Here is a 25312-nt window from a genome sequence, read left to right on the forward strand (position 1 = left end):
CCAGGAAGAGCGCAATGATGGTGCCAACTTGGGCCAGTGAAGCAACATCCTCCACAACTAGACTGAAGAACAAAAGGACAGCAACTTGTCTGTTTGTTCCCCTTCCCCCAATTCCCCAGCACTGTTCCCATCCCCCCAATTCCCCAATTAAAAAAAAAAACTTTAAAAAAAGAAATGTGCTTTGAGAAAGCAGAACTGTAACACATGAGTAGGACTGGAAGAGATAGGTAATAGATCCAAGAGAACAATTAATAAGAGACTAGGTAGGAGGTAAAAAGGACCTGAAGCAGCAGTAAAAATGGAACAGAACTGATGAATGGGAGAAAACTACATATAATGACTCTCTAATTTGTATTTAAAAATATAAGATGTATATCCTCAACCTATCCACTCTTCACCGTCTTTATTACTGCACCGTTAGTCTAAGTCACTAGCATTGCTCAACTTAGAATACTGTGATAGATTCATTCCTAGCTGCTCTTCCAGCTTCTATTCTTACCTCCACCTTCCCCACACTATCAGGGCAGCCAGAATTGTCTTTTTAGATGTCACAACCATGCCCAGTATCTTCCAATGGCATCCCATTGCAACTGGAATAAAATCCAAACTCTTTACTTGGTCTACACACAGTACAGGCCTTTGTCCCCCTCCCAGATTTCCCTACTTCAATCACATGCCCCCGGCCGCACCTGCCTTCCTTTGTTCCTCCAAACGCTAAGCATGTTTTAACTGAGGGACTTTGCACCAGCTATTCCTTCTGCCTGGAAGGTGCTTCCCCTCCATCTTCATGACTGGCTTTTCAACTTTTTTCACATCTCAAATGCCTTCTTCTCAGAAGCGCCTTTTCGGATCACTGTCCCTAAAGCAGCCAACCCTCTAGCTGTCCTATTACCCATCTTTATTTCTTCCCAGCAATTACCACCCTCTGCAATTATCCTCTTTATCTATACATACGGATTGCCTTACTCCCCTACCTCCCCCAACACTACAATGTACATCCTGTGATAGCAGGATCTTGTCTGTCTTAGCCACCAGTTTCCACAATGCAAAGGATGAGCCTGGGACATAGTAGATATTCGATAAAAAGACACTTAAAAACCCCACAAAATTCTTATCACAGATACCAGTGAAATAGTAACACTGTAACATTCACTGAGCTATACTTCTCGTCTTCTCCTATTGCATTAGGTGCTGCTTTACAGACTCAATTGAAAACCATAGATTTTAGATCACGTGGTCCCTTATAAAGATAATGAGTTGTCATTTAAAAAGTAATTTGGTTAGAAAGGGATTCAAAGGTGTAAAGCAAGAGATAAATTTTTCTAGCAACACCAATGGTAGGAATACATAATATGACCTTAATCAGAAGCCCATGACTTCAAATAATTGTTGGAAATTGAAAAACTGATTCAATATTATTTTAAACTTATCAATAATATAAATACAATCATTCATTTTAAAAAACGGAACACAGGGATCTATATTTTAAGAATAGAAAATGACTGTTATTATCAAAACCTGGCCAAAATAACTTTGTTATTATATAAGTAGACACTGCATTCAATTAGGTAAGTCTCCCTTATGGATTTTGCATTTTGCTAAATTAGGTAACACTAATTTGAATTATTAAAAATAACATAAATAATTCTACATACGTTCTTTTGACATCTTGTTCAATCATTGATCGAAGTTCTTTATCTTGGAAGAATTTGTTCCAAAGGCTCTGAAATAAGGAGAACAAATGTATTTAAAATAATCTCACATCTTTGCTTGAGTTTTATAACCTCAATTCAATAATTTAAATAAATAAATGTATCCTTCTCTATCATTTCACATTGCATACAGGGAACCTGAAATTGGAATAACTTTTATTAAAATCTAGTTTACTGTCAGAAATGTATCCTTATTCTAACATCAATTTTTCCAGTGATATGATTGTATATACTTAAATTGTTTTTCTGTTACCTATATAAAGCGATTGATATTTTTACTGCTGTATACTCACCACCACCCCTGCCTGCAACAACAGAAAGGTCTGCTTGGATTAGAACAGGGCCACAGCCTCACTGGTCCCAACTTAAACTTGACCTGAATTGTCAACACACTAAGAAAGATATGTAATGTTTTCGACAAAGATTGGTTTTATAATGGAATAGACTTTAATGTACTTATCAAATTGTGAATTTAAGTCAAGTTTTAAAATTTACCTAATAATATTTTATGCTGCTAAACCATAGACTATATTATAATAATTATATGTATCAGGAAAAAGAAATGCTAATATTATATATTAACTGGAAAAAAAATTCTGTTAGCAGGGAACAGAAATTAGAGCAGTAATTAAAGAAGTTCTACAACACCTCTAAAGCAGTAATTACTCCTAGTCTTCTCTAGGATGTGAGTGGAGATAGGCCTCATCTTTTCCCTGATCTTTAAAAACTTCTTCAGAGACTCGCTACAAATAGTTTCCAGGCCTCTTGGGGAGCTAGTCCTACCAAGTGAACCCTTCTCTATTTTCACCATAAAGGGAGGCTTTCCTCCCCTCCCCACTCTTCACTGTGACCCTTCATAAAGCGGTTCTATCCTCATTTTTATGCTCTTCTATTTTGCCCCTTAGTTCTTAAGGAACAGAGACCCTCTTGGGACTTTTCCTCTGTAGTACCATTCCACAGACATAGAACATAAACTTCCTACAGTACAGAATGCATATAGCATGGAATAATTTCCATCAGGTTTTAAGTGGTATAGTATGTGGGGTAAAAAAAAAAAAGTGGGTATGAAATAATGCTGCTTTTGCGGTGTTTGATAACCAGTCTGACAAACATATTCTTCTGGGCAAAAGAAGTTGACATAGGAATAAAGACGAACTTTACCCCTTCATCCTGTGAAAGGGGATTATTGATCATCAAGTCTTGCTGGCCAACAACCTTCCTGGGGTTTGTGATGTGCTGGTAAAGAAAGAAAGAATACACACAAAGATCAGAGGCTCCTGGACTTTAAAGCATACATCAGAAAACAGTATTAACTAAAGTACAACTTACTATTTCTTTGATGTTGCTATACCATGCTCTTAATTCTTTAATTCTACTTATCCACTGACTTTTATCTTGAGGAAGAACACAAAGAAATAGCTGTCAAGAAAAACAAAATGAAAACTTTAATAAAAATCATTAAGTAAAATGTGAAACTATGCAAAACAGGATCACCTGAAAACTGAGATATTCATATTCACGGTAATTCATATTACCATTCCAGTCCTCGATATATTGTATTGGAGATATTTAAGAAATAATACATATTTGAACAATTCAACAAGTAAACAAAGACCAAAACACAAGATCTCAGAAGCTACACTACAAAATGGAATCAACCTTCCCTCCAGATTTATATTAAAAATGAACAAAGAAAAATTCATTGAGGTTCAAGTATAGTTCCCATTTCACTGTTTTATATTAACCATGGGCATGAGAAGGGCTTTAACAGGCATAAAGTCCAATTAGTAATTTCAAGGTTTAAGATTTGTGTTAAAAGAAGCAGATAAAGGACAGAGAAGAACAATCTTAGGACACAACCTGAGACGTGAAGTCATTCCTTTTACGGCCGAAATTTAATTTACAACTGGCCATCAGCTTATGAAAATAACAAGCATTCTTAAACAGACAAATTCGATTTAATTTAGTTTAGTACATTAAAATAAATCTAGATTTGAGTTTATTTTCAGCAAATGAAGGATACTAAAAGTTAAACAACAAAGAATGGGGACAAGGCACAAATATTTGTATACAAATATTCTAGCAGCAGGTCTCAAGCCTTTACTGCCTGCATCTAACAGAAGAAAAACTTATTTTAATTATTAAATCTAAATTTTTAAATCTAAAACTGCCGAATATATCACGTGTTCCTTACTGTCTTTACTTGCAGACTCCGGATGCTCAACTTATGCAGATATATCCTAAAAACTTTCAATAGAAGTCATTTTAGAAATGAGTCTAAACTGAAATGAATTAATTTTGAGAGAACAAAAAGGGAAAATATTTCCAAGCAATTAAAAAGATAACTGCAGGTTAGTGTTACTAGTTTTGATAATCAATGGCCCTTTCTCTCGGAAAGAGGCTGATCTATTTTCCTTCTACATCTCCTTGCTGCCCTTCACCTTGTGTTTATAGCAAAATAAATATAAAAAATCTTTTCTCTGTGCTACTATGAAAAGAAAAGGGAAGATGACTAAATGATGGCATTTGATGTAACAGAAACCTGAAAGTTAATCCCCCCTGCTCCTGCCCAGCTTAAGGGTTTCTGCAAAAGCCTCTGCGGAATGCAAAAGTGTTGCTTTGAATTCTGCACCATCCAGTGAGATGAAAAGACAGTTATTTCAAATGACTCCTTTACCGTTACCAGTTATTCAGCACTAAGGTGGTTCAGCCTTATCAGTAAATGTACTATGAAAGACAAACATGGATGGCCAAAAAGCCGAGAGTGAAGTCTCTTGGAAAATTCCGTGATCCCCTGCATGGGTAATCTTCCAGGGCATCGGTTATGTGTTGATATACTGCAACCACCAACTGTAAATAAATATTTTCTTCTTACCTTCCAGCAAATGCTGCGGAACCTGCTGCTTCTCAGCTGCCCATTAATCCCCTTCTGCCTTATTGTTGCCAAGTAATTGTTGTTTACAAATAGTTCTTCCCATTCTTTCCTATATGCAAGAAACCAAAGCATGGGGATCCTTTTGTTAAAATTCTTCTGCTTGGAGAGAAGTGCTACAGGAAATTAATTTTAAATAAGTCTAAGAAATGCAACTTTTAAAACGTATATATTTAGCCGTGTACTGTTTCTGAACGCATGGCTGTCTTTTTGGACAGAGTTCTGTAGATTTAATGAATATGTAGATCGCTATAATTATGCCAGCTACTGAAATTCATAATGCCTATGGAGGCTATTTCATTTTGTCTAAAATGGTGGTAGTGCAGTTCAGTGAATAGACAAGAAAAAAAATGAATATTAATATAAGCATATGACTGCTTTAGCCATTGACAAAGAGATACTTGCTCCAAAAATACACAACAAAAAAGTGTATTGTTGATTATACTGGCTTCTCACATGAAATATTTGTTTAAGTGAACCCATTTCTCTTTAATGTCAGGCTGGGCAGTTAAATATAATAGAAGACTACTTTCTTTAACTTTTAGTGCTATTTACTATTGAAATCTCTGCAACTTCTTTCTACATGATCAGTTTTAAAATTTTAACAGGTGCAGGCAAATTTGGAAAAAAAATGAAAAAATGAAAAAGCCTCACTGTAAAAACTGTTAAAGGCAAGCTTGAGTACCTTGCAGTACCTATGGCTGAGCAGATAAACAACTGAAATGTGCCTCCCAGGCACGCAGGCACCAGGGGCCTAACACCTGTGCCTCATTAATATACAAGTAAATCTGCTCTACTGGGAAACAATTGGAAATTAATTGTCCCAAACCATTTACTGAGTTTGAATAAAGGAAGTAGACCTATATTCCTGGCATCTTGTACCAAACTAAACATCAAGAATCATTTGTCCACAGTTGAGGCTATGGAGTAAAGTTCTGTGAAATTTCTCTCAGATTTCATAATGCCACAAAAAACTTATGATTTAAAATTGTTTATCAAAGCTAACGCTCTGGCAACCTCTTCAGAGATGTCCTCAAAAGAAAGCCTCTAAAACCCTCAATCATCCTTCCACGTATACTCAGTGGTCATGGCCAGATCCTACTCACTGAGAAAGGGCAACTTTGGAACAACCACAGCACACCCAATGTTCAGAAACCAGACTCTGCATCTTCTCCAGTTTTCCAGAAGAGTTACCAATGCAAGGCCACATCCCCACTGCCAGGAGCAGAACTTCTGGCCTCTGCCCTGTAGCACGGACCCCCCATCACACCAAGGCTCTGCCAGGAGGGCCTTGAGGTTAAGAACGCAGAGTGGGACCCATGCTCCGGAAACACGTTCCTACCACCACTCCATGAAAACTTCCTATTTTCATCACTGTATTCACAAGAGAAAATAATATTTCACATTTATTTTAATTTGCATTTGTATCATTAATGAAACTGAAAAGTTTTCATACTTTTGACTCTTTTTACTTCTTTTTTTAAAACTTCCTTTTTTTATCCTTTGCTTCTTTTAAGCAGTATAGGATAGTGGTTAAGAATACATGTAGACACCAGAACCACACCCCTGGGATCAAAATGACAGCCGTGCATTCATAAACCATACACAATTTACTTGCTACTAGAGTAGATATGCAAGCATGGGCAAGTTACGTAACCTCCCTGTGCATCTGTTTCCTCATCTGTAAATGGAATAAAAATAATAACATGTACCTCAAAGAATTATTATGAGGATTAAAGTACAAGACTGGCCCTCAGAAGGGTGCCCAGCATATCAAGACATTAAAAAAATTGTTAACATTTTAATACTGCTTTTATTAGTGTGTCTTATTACTGGTCCAAGACATCACACCTTTGCCTACCATACATATTTTTTAACCGAATCATCTTGACTCGTCTATGCACTGAAGCTTTTAAAATTTATGTATAATATAAAACTAACATTTTTTTCTTGATGCTCTTTCCATTGTTTTCACACTTAATTAATTCTTTGCCACTCCAAGTTCAAATAAATATTCACTAAAAATCTTAGGGTCTTTAAAATCACTTTAGTCCATTTGTATTACCTATAATATTTTTAAAGTGTTATCGATTTCCCAACAATTTCACATATATTACCCAACTCTCATATTGCTCAAGTTTTGTTTTTATCCAGTTTTTAGTAAAACTCAAAGACAAGATCAGTGATGAGTACATAGAACATTATAGGAATATATCTCAGAAACTATGTTTAAAGAGCTTGTGGTCTGTGAACAAAAAGCACAGATTTCAAATGTATTTTGAACCCAAGAGATTGTATAATTTGTGAGAGACCATGCAGTTCCATGGCCTGAAAACACCGATATGTCCCAGATAAGAGAAGGAAGCATGAGGCGATGACTCCCCAAGCTTCTTCCAAAATCAGCTTCTATTCAAAAGTACCAAGGCATTGAGCAAGTAGACACAGCTGGTGGCTAGATACACTGCCATCTTGTCAAGTTAAGCAGCCTTTTAAGGTCAAGTTACATTCTACTTACATAATGAAGGAAAATCATTTGTTAGCTTAAATAAGATCCTGTGCCATGATTACAGTGTTGGTAAAGAGAAAAGGAGACGAGGCATGTGAAAGGGAAACATTATCTCTGAAATTCACAATCATTTAAATTTATTCATGGGTACTTATAGTTCCAATTAAGGTATAACAACTCAAAGTGATGAAACGCTCTCACAACAGAGCAACATAAAGCCACAATATAATCTATTAATTGTCTTTCTCATCTATGGAGTAGTGTTTTATTAATAAACTGATATAGAGTATGCATAACAAACAGTTTAGTGCCTCCTATGTGCTTAACACTCAGAGATAGTTTTTAAAAAGCATGAAGTTAAGGGTGTAGATGTATGTGCAAACCAATAATGATATGATTAAGGCAAAGCACTCTGGTAATACAGAGGAGGGAAAAATAGTTTTACACCTGAAAATTAAAACTCAGTATAGAAAATAAATAGTAGCACCACAGGCACTGAAATGCTACATCCAAGAACTGAACTGCAGGGGTTCAACAGACCCTAAAGGGCAAACGTTGGAAGGTTAGCCCTGTGAGGGGAGCTGGACTACTGAACTCAGGTGAAGACATGTAAAGAATAATAAGTACTGAGGCATCAGTGGTAGAATTTTTCAGTTTAATTAATAAAAAATAAATGAAAGGTAGTTGCTCAACTTTGTCTTACCTAAAAAAAATATAGTGTGCTTGTTAATAGTAAAAATCTGGCGATAATGCTATGAAAATGCTTAAAAACCCCACATCATAATACACAATATTTTAGATACATCACTTTTAACCTTTCTAAAACAACCCTCCTAGGGTGTGTATTTTTAACCCTCTTTATAAATGAGGACGCTAACTAAAGCTCAGAAAAACTAAATACTTTGTCAAGAGAAAAAAGGAATGGGAATTGGGAAAAGTATCTTCCTGGAATACCATGGAAGACCACACTGAAGGGGACAGGATACTCCAGACAGCATAGACAAACACGGCCTCCGGCAACAAGGCAAGATAAAAACGTACCCTTATACTCTCTTCCTTAGAGTTTTAGTTTTGAACATTGAGTCCAAAGGTATAGAGAAAAATTGTCACCAGTTGGTCTGGGAAGGTAAGTCAACAGCTGCTGTGAGTGGTTAGGAACAACCTGGGACATTTAAATGTGTAAATGCCTTCAAGGGAACAGATGAGAGACTTGAGGACTCTCGTGACACAGCACCAGTGCCATCTGGTGGCAACTACTCTGCCTTGCAGGCACTGGGTCCCTGAAAACATAACCAGCATCTCAGCAGGGAGGAGAGATGAGCTGGTTTCACTGCCCATGCTAATGTTATATGAATTAGTAGTGGCGCCTTGGAAGCACTGTGTTGAGAAGGATTCTGAGCCCACCTCTGTGCTCCTCAGATAACACTGTGACTGATTAAAATGTCGGCCATGGGCGCTGCTGTCATTTCTAAGTAAATGAAATCAACTTTTGTAGCAGTAATTGATGTCTTCCCTCGAAGAAGACTTTCTTGGGTAAGTAAGCCTCCTGCAATAGTTTTTGTTGTTGTTGTTGTTGTTGTTTAATAGAAATAAACTAGAATATGCAGTGAATAAATACAGCTGATGATCATAATGGGATATTTATATCTAATTATGTATTGAAAGGTAGTATTTCCCCAAGATACACACATAAAATTAGTATAAAACTAGTTAAAAGCTTCTAAATATAATTGTTTAAATACTTTTATAACCTAAATAATGCATAAGTGACTTAATTGTGTGGCAATTCTGGACTAGAAAATTTCAAATTGTTGTCCCCAATGAGGATGCACTAGAGGAAACATTTTATATTGGGTATTTTATATGATGGCTTCTACCCCATTTCCAGGCATTATCTGGACAGGGAAGGATGTGTCTTATGGGCTCACTTAAGAAACCCACACAACTACAGTAACTGAGGAGAGCTCAGGACTACACAGAGAGATCCTGGTGCTTAGGATCTTCAATACTTGGTTAAGAGGAGCTACTGGGGTTTTTACTGATAACAAACTCGCTGGCTGCAGAGAAGGAATTATCACCCTGGGGACGCTCCACAAGTCACAGATACTAGAGGACAGGGGGAGGACGCGTGTTTCTGGCTGCCAGGGCAGTGTCCTAAGGCGGAAGTGTAGCAAAGGAGTTAGTTCTCAGGGATGACCACACAGTTTTCCACGTGGGCCAGTCAGCCAGGATCAGCTCACTGTTGAGATGTGACTACAGTAACAGTCACTGAAGGCCAGGGCAGGGTGAGGGCGATGCGGAGGCAGGGGCAGGTCAGAGTCCGGTGCGTGGACCACGTAAAGGTGAGGAGGAAGCACAAGGGAGGAAAACAGAACCTGATGCAAAAAGGCTTACACCATTGTATAATCCTAAAGCGCGTGCCAATATTTGAAAACTTGCCCTATTAATTATAATCATATTTGCTTTATCAAATGCAAAGGAAAAAGGAAACAATGGATTTTTAATCTGTTTCTAATCTGCATAGAAACAGAGTAATTAAGGCTTTCTATTAATGACGCTACCGTAATTCCAATATTCCATGTAAAAGAGTATGTAACTTTATGTCATTTTAAAGGCATGATTTAAAAACTACTATTTGGATAGAAGAAGGAACATGTGAAGTAAAAATCAATGGAAATATGAGAAGTGTAAATTAGGTATGTCAGCATCAGCCTGCGAAGTGTGGCACCAGACATGGGTAAGCTACAACATTAGGACTGCAGGTGCCAAGATCAACCAGATAAACACTGATGTTAGCTATAATTACCTCATTTTTAGCTTAAATCACAGGTAATGAGGGAACTCAGAGACTCTAAAAGGCAATTAGAAACTGTACGGGCTTTTTTGCTTCCTCTATCAGGAATTTTTAAAAACTTACTTTTATTTAAAGCTTTCTTCCCTCTATAATGAAACATCAGGGCATACCACTTATATACATAAGTAAACATAAAAATAGAGTGCGTAATTGCTCACAAACTTAAAACCGATTTCTTCATATGTTTGGGTGAAATATGTTCTCACATGATGAGGCTGCACTGAAACAAAGGCAACAGTTTCGTGTATGGAGGTTTGTTGAAAGTCATTTATGGTGATTTGATTCAGGTTTGGACTTAACTCTGAACTGAGAAATCTTGAGCCCCCACCTCAATATGCACAAGGACACGGGGAACTGAGTTAGCAACAGTTTTGCACCAACAGATAGAATATTCTTTAAAAAAACAACATGGATTATTGTCTTCCAAATGTAGTTTTTAAGAGCTTCTAAATTCATGGTCATATTAAAGTAGGTAAACTCAACCAACATACTTTTAGAAAAGGAACCAAGAAAAGCTATATCATAAGGCTATAAAACTTAAGCACATAATAAAGATCATTATATTACTAATCAAAGGATCAGCATTTAGACATGAGGTGAGAAAAGAATCCTGTACCCGACAATCTCTGCGAAGTTGTCTGAAATAAACACCTTTTATCTTCCATGGTGTTTATATACTGATGTTTCTTATATAATGACTAAGGGAAAATCCCCTTCTTTGAGACACCTCCCTGCAGACCTCCCCCACTTGCTTCCATTCCCATCCCGTCTCGTGTATCTTGATATTTGCAGTAACTAACATGAGCTTGACGCCTAACTTTCTACATGATAAGGAATTTGCCACATAGTCTGTAATGCAAGCAACACCGTAAGGCAAATACAGAATTGAGAACAAACTATTTTCCAGTAATTTAGAAATGGGCATTTATTTAGCAAAATCTGATATCCTAATTAAAAGTCAATCCCAGCTCTTAAAGCATATTTTCCAAGGCTGGACTGACATATCGGTTATCGCACATCAAGACATAAATGTAGCCTTGAAATACTTTCTCTTAAAAAGATTTAAATGGATTATATTTTAACTGAATCTATCATTCATTCGATAACCTCTAGATGAACACTGTCCAACGGAACTTTCTGAGATGACAGAAATGTTGTGTATCTGACTGTCCGATATGGTAATCACCAATCACTTGCTAAGCAGGTGAAGTATGACTATGGCAACGAAGGAAGTATTTCATATTTATTTTGTTTTAATTAATTTAAACATAAAACTAAATAGGATCATGTGGATAGTGATTCTCATATTGGACAGCAAACCTCAGTGTTTTAAGGATGATGAACCATATACATAAACATTCAATTTTTAAAGTAACAACTATAAAGGTTCAAGGGATATGAAGATAAATATACATGATACACACATATAATATTATTGGGGTAAGAAGACATATGTTAAAAGTTAAATAATGTAAGTGGTTAAAACAAATCAAAGTAATTCCATGAGAGATGTAACACAGTTTATAATTAATGCTAAATGAATGGTGCTACTAATAAGATAAGATGTATTAACAGGTGTAACAGGTTGTTTAGATCTTTTTTGTCTCTATCTATTGCCTCCCCCATCAGTGTTTCTGTCTCTACCACCACTCTCTGCCCCGCTTTGAAGCACCTCCATCTTCTCTCATATACACACACATAAAAGTTAGGAAAGCAAATCTTTCGTGATGACAGCGATACATCTATAAGTTATCAAAAATGATCAATGCTGGAAAGAACCAGATACAAGATTTGGATCACAAGCCTAATATAACCATACTCAGTAACAGATTGGCTCAAAGATCGAGGAAATGGTAATTTAAAATGAAGATAAATAGGCTGTATGATAAAAATAAACTTTAGTTTAAAGTCAATGTGTAGTTTATAATTTGTTTGGATTAATGTGCCTGGGCAAACAATTTCACATGGGCCTCTGAAAAGGCAAGAACATATCTCCAACCCAACAACTACTAGAAAATCTCACTCATTCATAATTAAAAAGAAAAAAAAACAACTCATCAATTAAAAACAAAAATGCTTGAATGCCTCATTTACCCAGCATGATGAAAGGTCAATGTATGCCATATAAGTGATTTTTTTTCCTCAACATAGAAATGTTGAGAGTATCAAAACATTTCCAAGACTTAAAGGAATTTTTGTCCAGATGTAGGATACATTCGGAAGATGCGTGGCTATTACCCCTGTATGAAATAACTCCACACTGCTTTGCTTTTGGAATTTCCCATGCTGTTTTCAGTTGCATTTCTCTCATGACCACCCTCGTCAGGCTATCAGTTACCAATGTGCGTAATGATTACACATTAGGTTTTAAAAATTATAAATCTGTACCCACCTGTCAGTGGCTCAAATTAATTTTTCTTTTTAAAAATAAAGACAACAAACTAGGCTTTAAACTGTTATACATTCTGGCTTCACTATTTCAATATCACAAACTATTATAATCTTTTTTAATTAAAAAAAATGAGAAGACGAGGTAGAAACAGGTAAGGGTAAAAGGGCTCTCCTGTGACTAACTATACTTTAATGAACAAATTTTTTGGCCATTCGAATATTTTCCACCTATTTCTGTATGATTATGTTCTAGTTGGTGGACGCTATTATAAATTTATCTCTAAATAACTGATGTGTTACTGTATACACAAAGAAGAAGGGGAAAAATCCCTTTTCTTAAAACGAATTTTGAGGGCGAGGGGCAGAAGGGTGGGAAAAACACTAAAATGAAGAACTCAGGAGTATAGGGACCTACTTTGAGTCTGTACTCTGCTTCCCACGTAGGCTAGAACAATAGTGAGAGTAGTATTTTTATTACTGCTTTTTTTTTAAACAGTTTCTCTGAATTACAGTAGAAGATGAACCATTTTCTCATGACCTCCTTGCCCAAATGAAATTATATGTCATTAAAAAATTCTGTGTTGGGTAGAAGTATTCTCCACTGTTGAAATTTTATATTTTTTGCAAGTTCATCTACTTCAAAAGAGCCCAATCTAAGTCTTGACTTCATAAAAAGGCCTTTTGTTATTTGCTCTTCTGTTATCCATACACTCAGTAATTTATATATTTGCAAATGCATGGCACATGAAATTTAATTATATGACCACAGACATCTTTATATGAACCCATGAGATGTTTCCATTTATGGTAGCATCCCATGCTTCCAAGATTTAAAATTAGCACCATAAGAAAGTTCACATTTTTTCAAAAGTCTTTACAATTATTATGATTAGGGATGGCACCTAGAGATATCGAGGCAGGAAAACAGGGTTCCTTCTCTAGGGTCCATCAGCAACCCTGGTGGCAGTGGGAGAAACTGGGATGGAACCAGTGTTAAAAATGCCACACAGACCACTCTGGCTTTATTTACTTATCCCACTCCCTCATCCCTCTCCCAAATCTCTCACGTGGAAAAACAGTCCCTGTTTAACCTACATACACAGTCAGGATACAAAGGGAAGCAGCAGCCTCTGGGTGTGGCCCTATGGTAAAGCCGGAGGGCAAGGAAACAGCAGTAGTTACTTCAGAGCTTATGAATTTACTGACATTACTGTGGATTGAACAAACTGGAAATAGCGAGAGGTCTGTGCCGGGTTCAGTGAGAGTAAAACTCTCCTGCTCAAGAGAACTTTAAGATCTAGAAGCACATTAAAAATCTGTAATGAGAGTTAAGAGATGGTGTTTAACTATCCTGTTTTACTTCAAATGGGTTGAGAGACTTGGACATGTCATCTGACTTACTTTCCTAATCTGAACAGTAGCTTGAAATACAATCTTTGAAACTCCTTGAGAATATGTCAACCAGACTAAACTACTTCTATATCTATCTCAGAACATTGCATCTATAATCATGGAATGAAAACTATGTCCATATGTTCAGATGGTACTAGGACGTTTTTAAATTTCAAATATTTCCTCATTAGCAGGCTATTTTTTATTCCATAGCTGCTTTATCGATTTTCCCCATGTTTCTAGGCAAATAATATTCATTCTTGAGTGTATCATTATCAACTACTTCCTATAATTTTGTGTAATTTAAAGATACATTTTTCAAATCCCAGTTAAAGTTTTTGATCACTGATTCAAATATTACAAGGTTAGGCAATTAAGTTCATGAACTCATCTTAGAAAAAGTGCTACACACCTCATTGCTGAATATCACTATGGTCACCTTCGAAGTACTCCCCTTGGGAAGTTATGCACTGATGCCAGCACCTAGTCCACCCTTCAAAGCAATTTTGGAACTTTCTGGAATGGCCATCAGAGCTGTCATTCTATTACCCTTGATGTCCTGAATGTCATCCAAATGTCTTCCTTTCAATAGTTCCTTTATCTTTGGGTAAAGAAAGAATTCTTTGGGGACCAGATCAGGTGATTAGGGAGGGTGTTCCAATACAGTTATTTGTTTATTGGCTAAAAACTCCCTCACAGACAGTGCCGTGTGAGCTGGTGCATTGTCGTGATGCAAGAGCCGTGAATTGTTGGTGAAAAGTTCAGGTCGTCTAACTTCATCATTCAGCCTTTTCAGCACTTCCAAACAGAAAACTTGGTTAACTGTTTGTCCAGTTGGTACAAATTCATAGTGAATAATCCCTTTGATATAAAAAAAGGTTAGCAACATCGTTGCAACAAGTTCTTGAACTTAATTTGTCAAACCTCATATCAAACATCTACGATATACTGAAACCTGAAACTTTAACACTGTCAAAATGGCAGTTCATACAAAATAACAATGCCACCACAATGAAACAGATATACATATATCATATTGTGTAGGTCACTTTAGCTATCTTTATAGGCAATGACATAATTTTGTCACTGACATAAATATAAGGTCAATCAAATCTTCCCATTCCAATAGTGAAAAAAAAAAAGAATGCATTGCAAAAGAGTAGAAAATGAAGACTGTCTTTGTTCATATTGTTTAGCTCACAGCAAACTCCTGTCTCTCTAGACTGTCTGGGAAACATATCTTCTTGCTAACCGTCACCCACCATTTCACCCCTCATTTTACCCTGTTGGTGAAATGTCCCCATTGCAACACCCGTCATCATCTATGTTAGTTCCTTCCATGTTTGTCTTCCCTCCTAAATCATGAGGACAGCAGGGGCAGGATCTGTTTTATTCCTCCTTGGGTCTTGGAGGTTTAGCACATTGGCTTGCCTATAAATGGATCTACAATAAAGATTTGCAGAATGACTGAGATACGTTAGCTCTCTTGAACCAAACACACACACACACACACACACACACACACACACACACACGTGCACGCGCGTCAGAAAAGCACTTATAAAAAGCTCCGGATTAAAAATAAAATGAAAAATTGGATGACTAACTACTGCCACTTTGTCCCAAATGGTAAGGTAATGTGATATAGAACATAGACAAATACTGAACATCAATTTCTATTAAAATATTCTATGAAAATTTTGCCCTTAAACTGTCTTTGAGTTACAAACTGTCCATCTAATTAAAAATCAGAAACTAAGCATTATACAGAGCTAACAATATAACTATAAAACAGACCAATATATAAATAGTAAGCTATTTATACAAATTTTTAAAAGATATATAACTTTCCAAGTATAAGCCCTAATTCTATGCATTATTTTCTCAAAGCAACACACTTCAACATCATTGACAAAATATTTAATTGATTTTGTCTATTTCACGACCATACCTAAAAAGGCCCAGCATCCATATGTTACAAATTCACTTACAAAAACTCACAGGCTGACAGTGACATTTCAACTGGGGACATCGGGGGAAACAGAAGTGTATCCAGGGGAAGTGATGCTCAGGGCTGACTGACTCAGAGGTGTTTATCCTCATATTTCAAATGTATGCCTGTCTTTTCAAAGATAAACATTTACACAGTTTTTAGATAACTGGAGCTTGCAGCTGACAGTGTAAATAAACAAATATGAAAGAAAAATTCTCCTAAAGCCTAGCTACAGTACAGGTAATATAAAGGGCTTGATGGAGCTTCTGAAGGAAAGGAACTCTAACATGTATGCTCAAGTTAGTCTGGGTTCTGTTTATTTAAGGCTACACAGTCATGTGTCACTTAATGATGGGGCTATGTTCTGAGAAAGGCATCCTCAGGCTATTTCCTCGTTGTGCAAACACCACACAGTGCACTTACACAAACCTAAATGGTGCACCCTCCTATACACCTAGACTATATGACTATAAACCTATAAAGCATATTACTGTACTGAATACTGTAGGCAATTTTAACACAATGGTAAGTATTTGTATTGCTAAACATATCTAAACATAGAAAAGGTACTGTGAAATACAATGTAAGAGAGAAAATGGTCTACCTGTACAGGGCACTTACCATGAATGGAGCCTACAGGACTGGGAGTTGCTCTGGGTGAGTCAGTGAGTGAGAGGGGAGTGAATGTGAAGGCCTAGGACGTTACGGTCACTACTGTAGGCTTCATAAACACTGTACACACTTAGGGTACACTAAATTTATAAAAATATATTTCTTTCTTCAATTATAAATCAACCTTAGTTTACTGTAAATTTTCTATTGTATAAACTTTGAGTTTTTCAAAACTTTTTGACTCTTTTATAATAATACCTAGCTGAAAACACACATTGCGCTTCTGTACAAGAATATTTTCTTTCTTTATACCCATTTCTGTAAGATTTTTTCTATTGGGTTGTTGGAAAAGTCATGACATATTTTGTCTATGTTTCTCAAAGGTTATTTATTTATATAAAGAACAAAGATCAATCAATGATATATTGCCCGTTTTGTTTGATAACCTTTTGCCATCTTTCAGTGAGCTTCATAATTCCTCGTTCATAAGAGGAACTGTCTTTATTTGCAAAAAACTGAACAAGGTGCTAATTTACAGCATCATCTGAATTGAACGTTATACCATGCAAGGAGTTTTGAAGAGAGTGAAACAAGTGGAAGTCTGATCGCGCCAGGTCAGGTGAGTATGGTGAGTGTGACAACACATCCCATCCAAGCAAGCTCCAATAATTTTTGACAGGTGATCAAACTTGTGTGTGGTCTCGCGTTGTCGGAATACAACTCCTTTACAATTAACAAGCTCTGGACATTTCTGGATGATGGATTCGTTCAAACTTTCCAACTGCCGACAGTACACATTCAAATTGATTGTTTGGTTTCTTGGTAGGAGCTAGAAAAATACAACACCTTTAAAATCCCACCACAGAGAGCATAACCTTCCTCTCATGAATGTCTGCTTTCGATGTCGTTTGAGGCTAATCATCACATCGAGACCAAGACCGTTTGCACACCACATTGTTGTAAACAATCCATTTCTCATCACCAGTTATCAGTCGCTTCAAAAAAGGATCGATTTCCTCACATTTAATGAGCATATTAAAGATATTTATACGCGCCATCAAATGAACTTCTTTGAGTTCACATGGAACCCAAATATTGAGCTTGCTTACATATCCCATCTTCTTCAGGTGGTCATGAATGCTTGAATGATGGATGTTCAATGTTTCTGCAATTTCTTGTGTTGTATAACGTGGGTTTGACTTGATCAATGCCTTTATTTTGTCGTCATCAACCTTGGTGGGCCTCCCTGATCGAGGAGCATCATTGAGATCAAAATAACCAGCACAGAATTTTGTGAACCATTGTTGGCACTGATGTTCTTGTAGAGCATTGTCACCGTAAATTTTATGCAACTTTTCACAAGCTTGTTGCGCGTTCTTCCCTTTATGGAAGTAAAACAGTAAAATACGGCAAAAATGCAGGGTTTGGTCTTCCACCTTCAACTTGTTGTAAAATCTCCAAAACTCAATCAAGTTGCTCAATTTTTTTTTTTTTAGAATGAAGCTAGAACTATCAGCTGTCAAATGACATAGCAATAACATAGATGTGAATGACTCTAGTACTTCCAAAAATGAACTAGTGCCATCTGTTGCAAACATGCGTCATGACTTTTCTGACGACCCAATATCTTTTTTTTTTTTTAACTTTTTGACAAATACATACATTAGCCTAGACCTACACTGGGTCAGGATCACAATATAACGTCTTCCACCTCCACATCTTGTCCCACTGGAAGGTCTTCAGGGGCGGTAACATGCATGGAGCTCTCAGCTCCAATAATAGCAATGCCCTCTTGCCTTCTTCTGGAATATCTCCCGAAGGACCTGCCTGAATCTCTTTTTCAGAAGGTGCCACTCTTCAGAAATATGTCCACGGTGGCTTGCTTAAGTTTGTTTCTTTTTTTCTTCATAGATATATATGCTTATACACAAATAATCCCATGGACCTTCCTTTAATGAAAGCCTTTCAGTTTTGAGGTCAGGTTTTCAAAATTTTAAGAAGCTTGTTGAGGTCTGCTAAACCCCTCACTGTGAATTTTCTTGGGGGTTCTTCTTCTTTATCTTCTCCTGCAATTTCCTTTTTCTTATCTTTTCCTCAGCTATGAGCTCCTAATCCAGTTCAAACAACTCATTAGTCAGTTCCTCAGGAACCAGCTCTAGGAGCTCCTCAATGTTATCCTTGTCCACACCCAGGTTCAAGTTGTTTGCCATTTCAACCACAGCCTGACTGATTTTTGCAACCTCCTCATCCTTGGAAAATCCTCAGTCATGGATGAACCTCTTGAGTGTCTTATTCCACATGCCATTCATACAAGTATACTCTGTGATGACATCACCCCAACCCAAGCAAAGTTCTTGATGCAGTCATAGATGTTGTAATCCTTCAGGAATTGCATCAGTGTCTTTCTCAGCAATGTCCTGGGCAAAGGTCCTCCTCAGGTAGTAAACCTTAAAAGCTGCTATAACTCCTTGATCCATTGTATCAAAGAGGTGGTGTTTGGAGGGAGAAACAACACTTTAATATTGGGAAGAAAATCACCAATAAAAGGAGGATGTACAGGAGTGTTATCAATAATAAGCAAAATCTTGAAACGTATTTTATTCTCCAAACAGTACTTCTCCATTTTACTGGCACAGCAATTCAGGGTGGCATCTTGGGAGAGGAACTGGGCCATCCATGACTTTTCATTAGTAGCAGCAGTAGTAGTTTCAGGTGCACAAAACAACATGATTAGACATTTATATCCTCACAAAGTGATAACCCCACTATGTCTGCTACCCATCTGATACAATACCATTGACTATATTCCCTATGCTGTGCTTTGTATCTCATGACTATATATATATATATATATATATATATATATATATATATATAATATATACATGTATATATGTATATGTGTGTGTATATATATGTGTGTGTGTATGTGTATATATATATATATATATATATATTAATTAGTTGACATTCAATATTATTTTATATTAGTTTTCATCCATGACTTCTTATTGTTCCTGTAGGACACAGGCAGTGTGTGCTTACTGATAGGCTTGAATGCCCTGGGATTCTCACTGCCTAAGACAAGAAAGGGTCTGAATTTGGAACCTGCAACCTTGCCCCCAAGGAAGGCTGTTATCCTGTCCTTAAACTTTAAGTCTGGCATTGACTTGGCTTCCTTATGGATGAAAGTCCTTTCACAAGCCCACTGTCAGAACAGGGAAGTTTCATCCATATAGAATATTTACTCTGGCAAATATTGGGTTGCCAGAAAAGTCGTGACACATTTTTGCAACATAAAACAGAAAAAAACACGTCATGACTTTTTTGACCACCCAATAATTTTCCTCACAATCAGGTTATCTAGAGTTTTTAAAAATTCTTAAGCTGCTTTCACATCGTCACTCACTTTCACATTATGTAATGAATAACGATGCTTGAATTGATTAAGCCACCCAGGAATTAGCAGTAAATTCAACCTCGTAGTCAGGTCAGCCTTTCAACATCACTAACAGACTTTCTCCTTTGGCCATGATCGTTATGGTGTTGAGAAAAATGAGCTTCTGTGCCTGGTCTTCCATCCAGGTCATTAGAAATGTCTTCATGTTTGATACAGGACCTTCTTGAATTTTTGTTAGTTTCATTCCCTTCAATGAAGCAGGTCCTTGAACAGCTTCCGTCACTTTGTTCTTGTTCTTTCACATCACAGTTATGGTGGAATAGGATGTGCCTGACTGGCGAGCAATAACCATCACTGATTTTCCACCTTTGTAGTCCTTAATCAATTTTAATTTCATTTCCAGGTCAATCACTTGATGTGGCCTCTTATTGGCATCATTAGCAGTACATTTTGTACACTTAGGGGCCAGGATGAATAAAACAAAATGAGATTAAATCAAGCTCGAGAGAAAATCATGCAATCAAGAGATGCAGTAAACATGGGATGCATGAGGCTGCTGCCGGCATAACAGGGCAGACTGTTTCACAGCAACGTTTATATTTTTTTGAGTAAGTAAAAAGAGTACACTCTAATGGTGAGAAGTATACTATACTAAATACATAAACCAGTAACGCAGTCACTTATTATCATTATCAAGTATTATGCACTGTATATAATTGTATGTGCTGTGCTTTTATATGGCGGGCAGCACAGTAGGTTTGTTTACACATGAGCATCAGCACAACACGTGAGCAGTGTGTTGCGCTACGACGGCTAAGATGTCACAATGTGATAGGAATTTTTCAACTCCATTATCATCTTATGGGGCCACTGTGGTACGTGCAATCCGTCATTGACTGAAATGTTGTTATGTGGCACGTGACTATATATGAAAACAAACCAGTTAATTATTTAAATGGAAGGTAACACATTTCCAGAGCCTTAAACAATCAATAATTAGTTCAGACAGATTGTAATTTATAGAGAGGCATAGATATTGACCAGTTCCACCATCATAAAAAATAATAAAGTTACTTCAAGAAGATATATTTATTCATCATTCAAATGTGATTTTCCTTTCTTCTCTCAAATGTGGCTCTATTATGGAGATAAGGATAAAAGGCAATATTGTGATTTTGGTTTCTTAAAAATGCAACTTTTGTGTTCTCTGAAATTATAATTTAACTATAAAGGTTGTGGTGCTACTTAAACAAATATGGAAACAAGACATAAGAAATATTTGATAAAGAGATTGTGTGACTAAATGTAAGTATGGGTTTTACAAAAATTCCTCTTATACAAACTATTGATAACTATAGATATCTATAGATCTGATCTTTCATAGTTAATTATAGATCTGATCCTTAAATATCATTTATTGCCACTTTAGAACTGTATAGAATTTTAAAAATACTTTTCTGAGACAAACGACAACTCTATTAGGTGAAAAAGTGGATTAAAAGTTAAAGAAAATTTTAGAAGAGAGAAAAAGGAAAGGTGAAGAAGCTAATATTTGTTACTTCCTATGTGTTAGGTAACCAAGCCAGCTGTTCTACACATTTGTAGGTATGCTCCCTAGGACTCTTGATATAGGAACTGTTAACATTACAATTTTACAAACGAGGTCACTAGGATTCAGAGGTTAATTACCTTGCCTAAAGTCATACAGTCAGTAAGCGGTGGAGCTAGGGTGTAAACTCTAGTCTGTTCTTATTTCTGTGTGCTTTTTCCAAATTGTTTCCCTAAACCATATATCTATTCTTAAGAACTTAAAGAGTTTGTGACATATAATTAGATAGATTCTCAACCAAATACAGGCAGCACATCAAAGTGAGCAAAGCAACGAGCTAAGAATCAGGAAAGAAACCGTAATTCTAGGCCTTCCTTTCTCATCTACTTACTAAGCTATGATGCCCTGGAAAAAAATAATTGAAATGGCAAGGCCTTAGGAACTTAAGATGACAAGAGGTGGTAAATGAGGAATGCAGGCTGGTCTCTGTTTTCTTTCATATATGCTATGGACTGAATGTGTTTCTCCGCCCCCTACCCCCCAAATTCCAATGTTGAATCCTAACACCCAATGTGATGGTGGAGGTGGGGCCTTTGGGTGATGATTAAGTCATGAGGGCAGACCCCTCATGAATGGCATTAGTGCCCTTACAAAAGAAGCCCCCAGAAAGCTCTCTCACCTCTTCTGCCACATGAGAACACAGTGAAAAGGCCTGTCTAGGAACCAGGAAGTGGGCTCTCAACAGATACCCAATCTGCCAGCACCTTCATCTTTAAACTTCCCAGCCCCCAGAGCTGTAAGAAATAAATTTATTTTGTTTATGAACTACCCAGTCTCTGGTATTTTGTTACAGCAGCCTGAATGGACTAATACAATATAACTTTCAGCAAATCAAATTATTCTATGACTTCATATTCTTAAAAATAACAGATTAACAAACTTACACTAAGGATGTAACCAGAACCCAGATTTCTGAATTTTAAATCCAAAGTATGTTTTTGCCCTATTAGCTCTACTCTAATATTTTGAATCACTGCTTATTATTTCAAGAGATACATGACCCTCTTTCATACAAATGAAAAAAAAAAGGTATTATACCAAAAATAAATGCAAAGGATAGAAGGCGTTTCCTACTTCCTCCCAAATTATATTACATGTAAAGAGGATAGACAAAAATCTTTGTGATACAACTTGAAAACTTATTTCTAAACTATGCATTACTTAAGTAAGTTCAAATTAATATTTTTTCTTATTCAGAAAAAGATTTAACTTTTAGATTTCAAAAGCTAAACCAACTAAACTTAAACAGCTTTGCCTGTGTGGGGTATAGAACATACCATATTGAGAAAAGGAGGCAACTTCAGAAGCTCTGATCATTATTAAGAAATTATAACACCAACATCTTAGAGCCAGGTGGGTTTTTATTTTCTTTCCTTAAAAGAAACAAAATAAAATACAGAAAGGGGAAATGTTCCCTTTATTTCTTCAACATAAGTTCTTTTGAAATATGAAATATAGTAGTTGTTAAAAGGGAAAAATAAAAAGCCAAAAAGTATGAATATTTCTTAATTAAAAATACAATGTGTTGTTTGTAAGTATTTAAGGTCTTTATAAATATTTCAAGTCTCAAGTCACCTTATTATCACAGTTGTAGGCTTTACTAATTCAAAAGACATACATAAGTATTTTGCAACCCTTTTGCATTCAACTACCATTGTTTTTTAATTCAGCACCAGGATCTATAACTAAATTATTATAGTCTTCATTTATAGGCTCTGACTTGTAACTGAACAACCATTGGTTGTTATTATTCAATTAGTTGTTATTATTTTGAACTATGTCTCGTGGAGTCAACACTTCATTTACAAGGTATGATTTGAAAATTATCCATTGCCAAAATCTATTGTAGAAGACAGTACATTTTTCCTAACAAGCACACTTTGGGAAAATATACTCAGAAATGGTACCATGTGCAATTAAAATTTAAACATAATTAGAGTAGACTACACGATTTACTAGTGTAAATACAGAATCTAGAAAAATCAACCAATGGATTTTAACATGGATTTGTGGCTATCTAAACACAACCTAATGAAACACAAATGTAGTTATTTTCTATATTGGGAATTATGACATTATAGTTAAAGCACTACATTGACTCAAAAATCATACAGACTTCCTATGAACTTTTAGAGAAAGTTAGAATTTGATCGATAAAGATATTTAGAAACTTAGGGTAAAAAAAGGAAAATTTCAAAATGTTCACCTTCAATTTATTTCATAGGTCACTGTTATACCACCTAATAAGATAATTAAAAACATGCAAACAGCTGGTACTACAGCTAAACAGATTAATGTAATAGTCTGCAGTCATATGTGCTGGCAAGGGGCTCGCCTCTTTGGAGAGGAGAAGGTCAGCTGCCCTTGGGAATGGAGTGGGGGTGGCAGTGAGAGAATACTCCTTCTGCCATGTGGCCTTGTGCTACAGTCACTTCCTTAACCATCTCTTGTAAACTGCTAACTGGCAAACTACTTTTCTTTCATACCCAGCAAGGAGTCTCTCAGTTTTAATGGTTATATAAGAAATAGAGAAAGCTCACACACATGGTCTGACAGAAAACAGTAAAACTGGTCTCTAAAAAAAATTATGATATAATGCATAAACCAATAATATCTTCTCAGTTCTTAATCATTTTCCATTTTAACATGTCACCTGCAAATTAGTTAGGAGTATACAATCAAATTTTAACAAAAAAATTCCAAAGCTAGATCTAGTCTATTAGCCAGACATCATATATGATAATCATACTGGTTGGTGCCTCAGTAGTTAAGTACAGCTGTACTCTACCTTGAATCAATGAAGCAAAAACCACAAAAAACACAAATCCAAAGTAAAACCTCCTTGCCTATGAAAAACAAATCTATGAGCATTAGCCACACAAAGCTATAGCTAGGGTCCATAGATTTTAAATTTCAAAATTTATTTGTCAAAATTCCAAAAACCCATCTCTGAATGCACACTAATAGTAAAACATCTTCATTTTATCTTTACTATGTGTAGAATTTTGCTATACAAAGGTGATCTAGAATACTACATCAGAGATTGAGAATTTCGAGCCTCAGGTTAAGCTTATTCTTAGCTCTCTTCTAATAGATAAAAGTCATTTTCCTGTAACACACATTTTTATATCTTTCTTTTGGTGTCTCTATATTAGAGCACTGTAAAAAAATTTTTACACTACCAAAAAGTTAACGATGATGACAATGACGATGACATCAACTGGAAGACAAAAGCAGCTAATATTCACATACCATGTGGCATGATCCCATTACTCCTCATAATAAGTGTGTTTCATTATGGCCATTTTAGAGGTAAGGAAAGTGAGGGTAAACCTTGTCTAAAGTCTCCCAAGTATTTAGAGTCAGGATTTGAACTACTCACTATGTTTAGGTATTATTAACAAACTAAAATAAAAACAACAACAACAACAAACCAGACTATGCCCTCTTGAAACTGAAAATCCAGACCACAATAATGCAAATAATGGAAACATATGGATTTAGGTGACTGATTCAAGACTGAATTCAAAAGTTAACAAAACTTCAGCATATGCTATAAAAGGGTACATGTACCTTTTGGAGGGTTAAATAAGGACTAAAGCCACAAAGTTGACAATTTACAGGAGGTAAGCACAAAGAAGAATAATATGCCATGTCTGCATTTAGATTTTCAAAAGGCTTTATCTTAGAAGTTTTATCTCAGTCATTATTTATTTATTTATTTATTTTTTAGCTGAGCCATCCTCAGCAGCAGCTCAGCTCGGGCCGCAAATCAAACTGGCAACCCTGTTGCTCAGGGCTCGCACTCTTGAGCGAGCTCTTAACCAGCTGAGCCACTCGGCCAACCCCTATCTCAGTCATCTTTAAAACAGTTGTGAGAAGGAAGCAGGTTAGACATTATAATATCCATT

General features: G+C 36.2%; 1 protein-coding gene across 3 annotated transcripts in view; it reads right to left on the minus strand.

Moving 5' to 3' along the window:
- The window catches only part of TBC1D5 (TBC1 domain family member 5), a 447679-nt gene that overhangs the window by 256607 nt on the left and 165760 nt on the right, over nucleotides 1-25312 (minus strand). For all 3 annotated transcript variants that reach the window (XM_019629011.1, XM_019629009.1, XM_019629010.1), the window contains exons 4-7: nucleotides 4588-4696; nucleotides 3042-3131; nucleotides 2874-2948; nucleotides 1656-1723 (exon numbers count right to left, since the gene is read on the minus strand). In XM_019629011.1, coding sequence (XP_019484556.1) covers nucleotides 1656-1723; nucleotides 2874-2948; nucleotides 3042-3131; nucleotides 4588-4696 — 342 coding nt within the window. The remainder of the gene's footprint in view (nucleotides 1-1655; nucleotides 1724-2873; nucleotides 2949-3041; nucleotides 3132-4587; nucleotides 4697-25312) is intronic.

The sequence above is a fragment of the Hipposideros armiger genome, unplaced genomic scaffold, assembly GCF_001890085.2.
Source record: "Hipposideros armiger isolate ML-2016 unplaced genomic scaffold, ASM189008v1 scaffold_823, whole genome shotgun sequence".
Classification (NCBI taxonomy): Eukaryota; Metazoa; Chordata; class Mammalia; order Chiroptera; family Hipposideridae; genus Hipposideros; species Hipposideros armiger.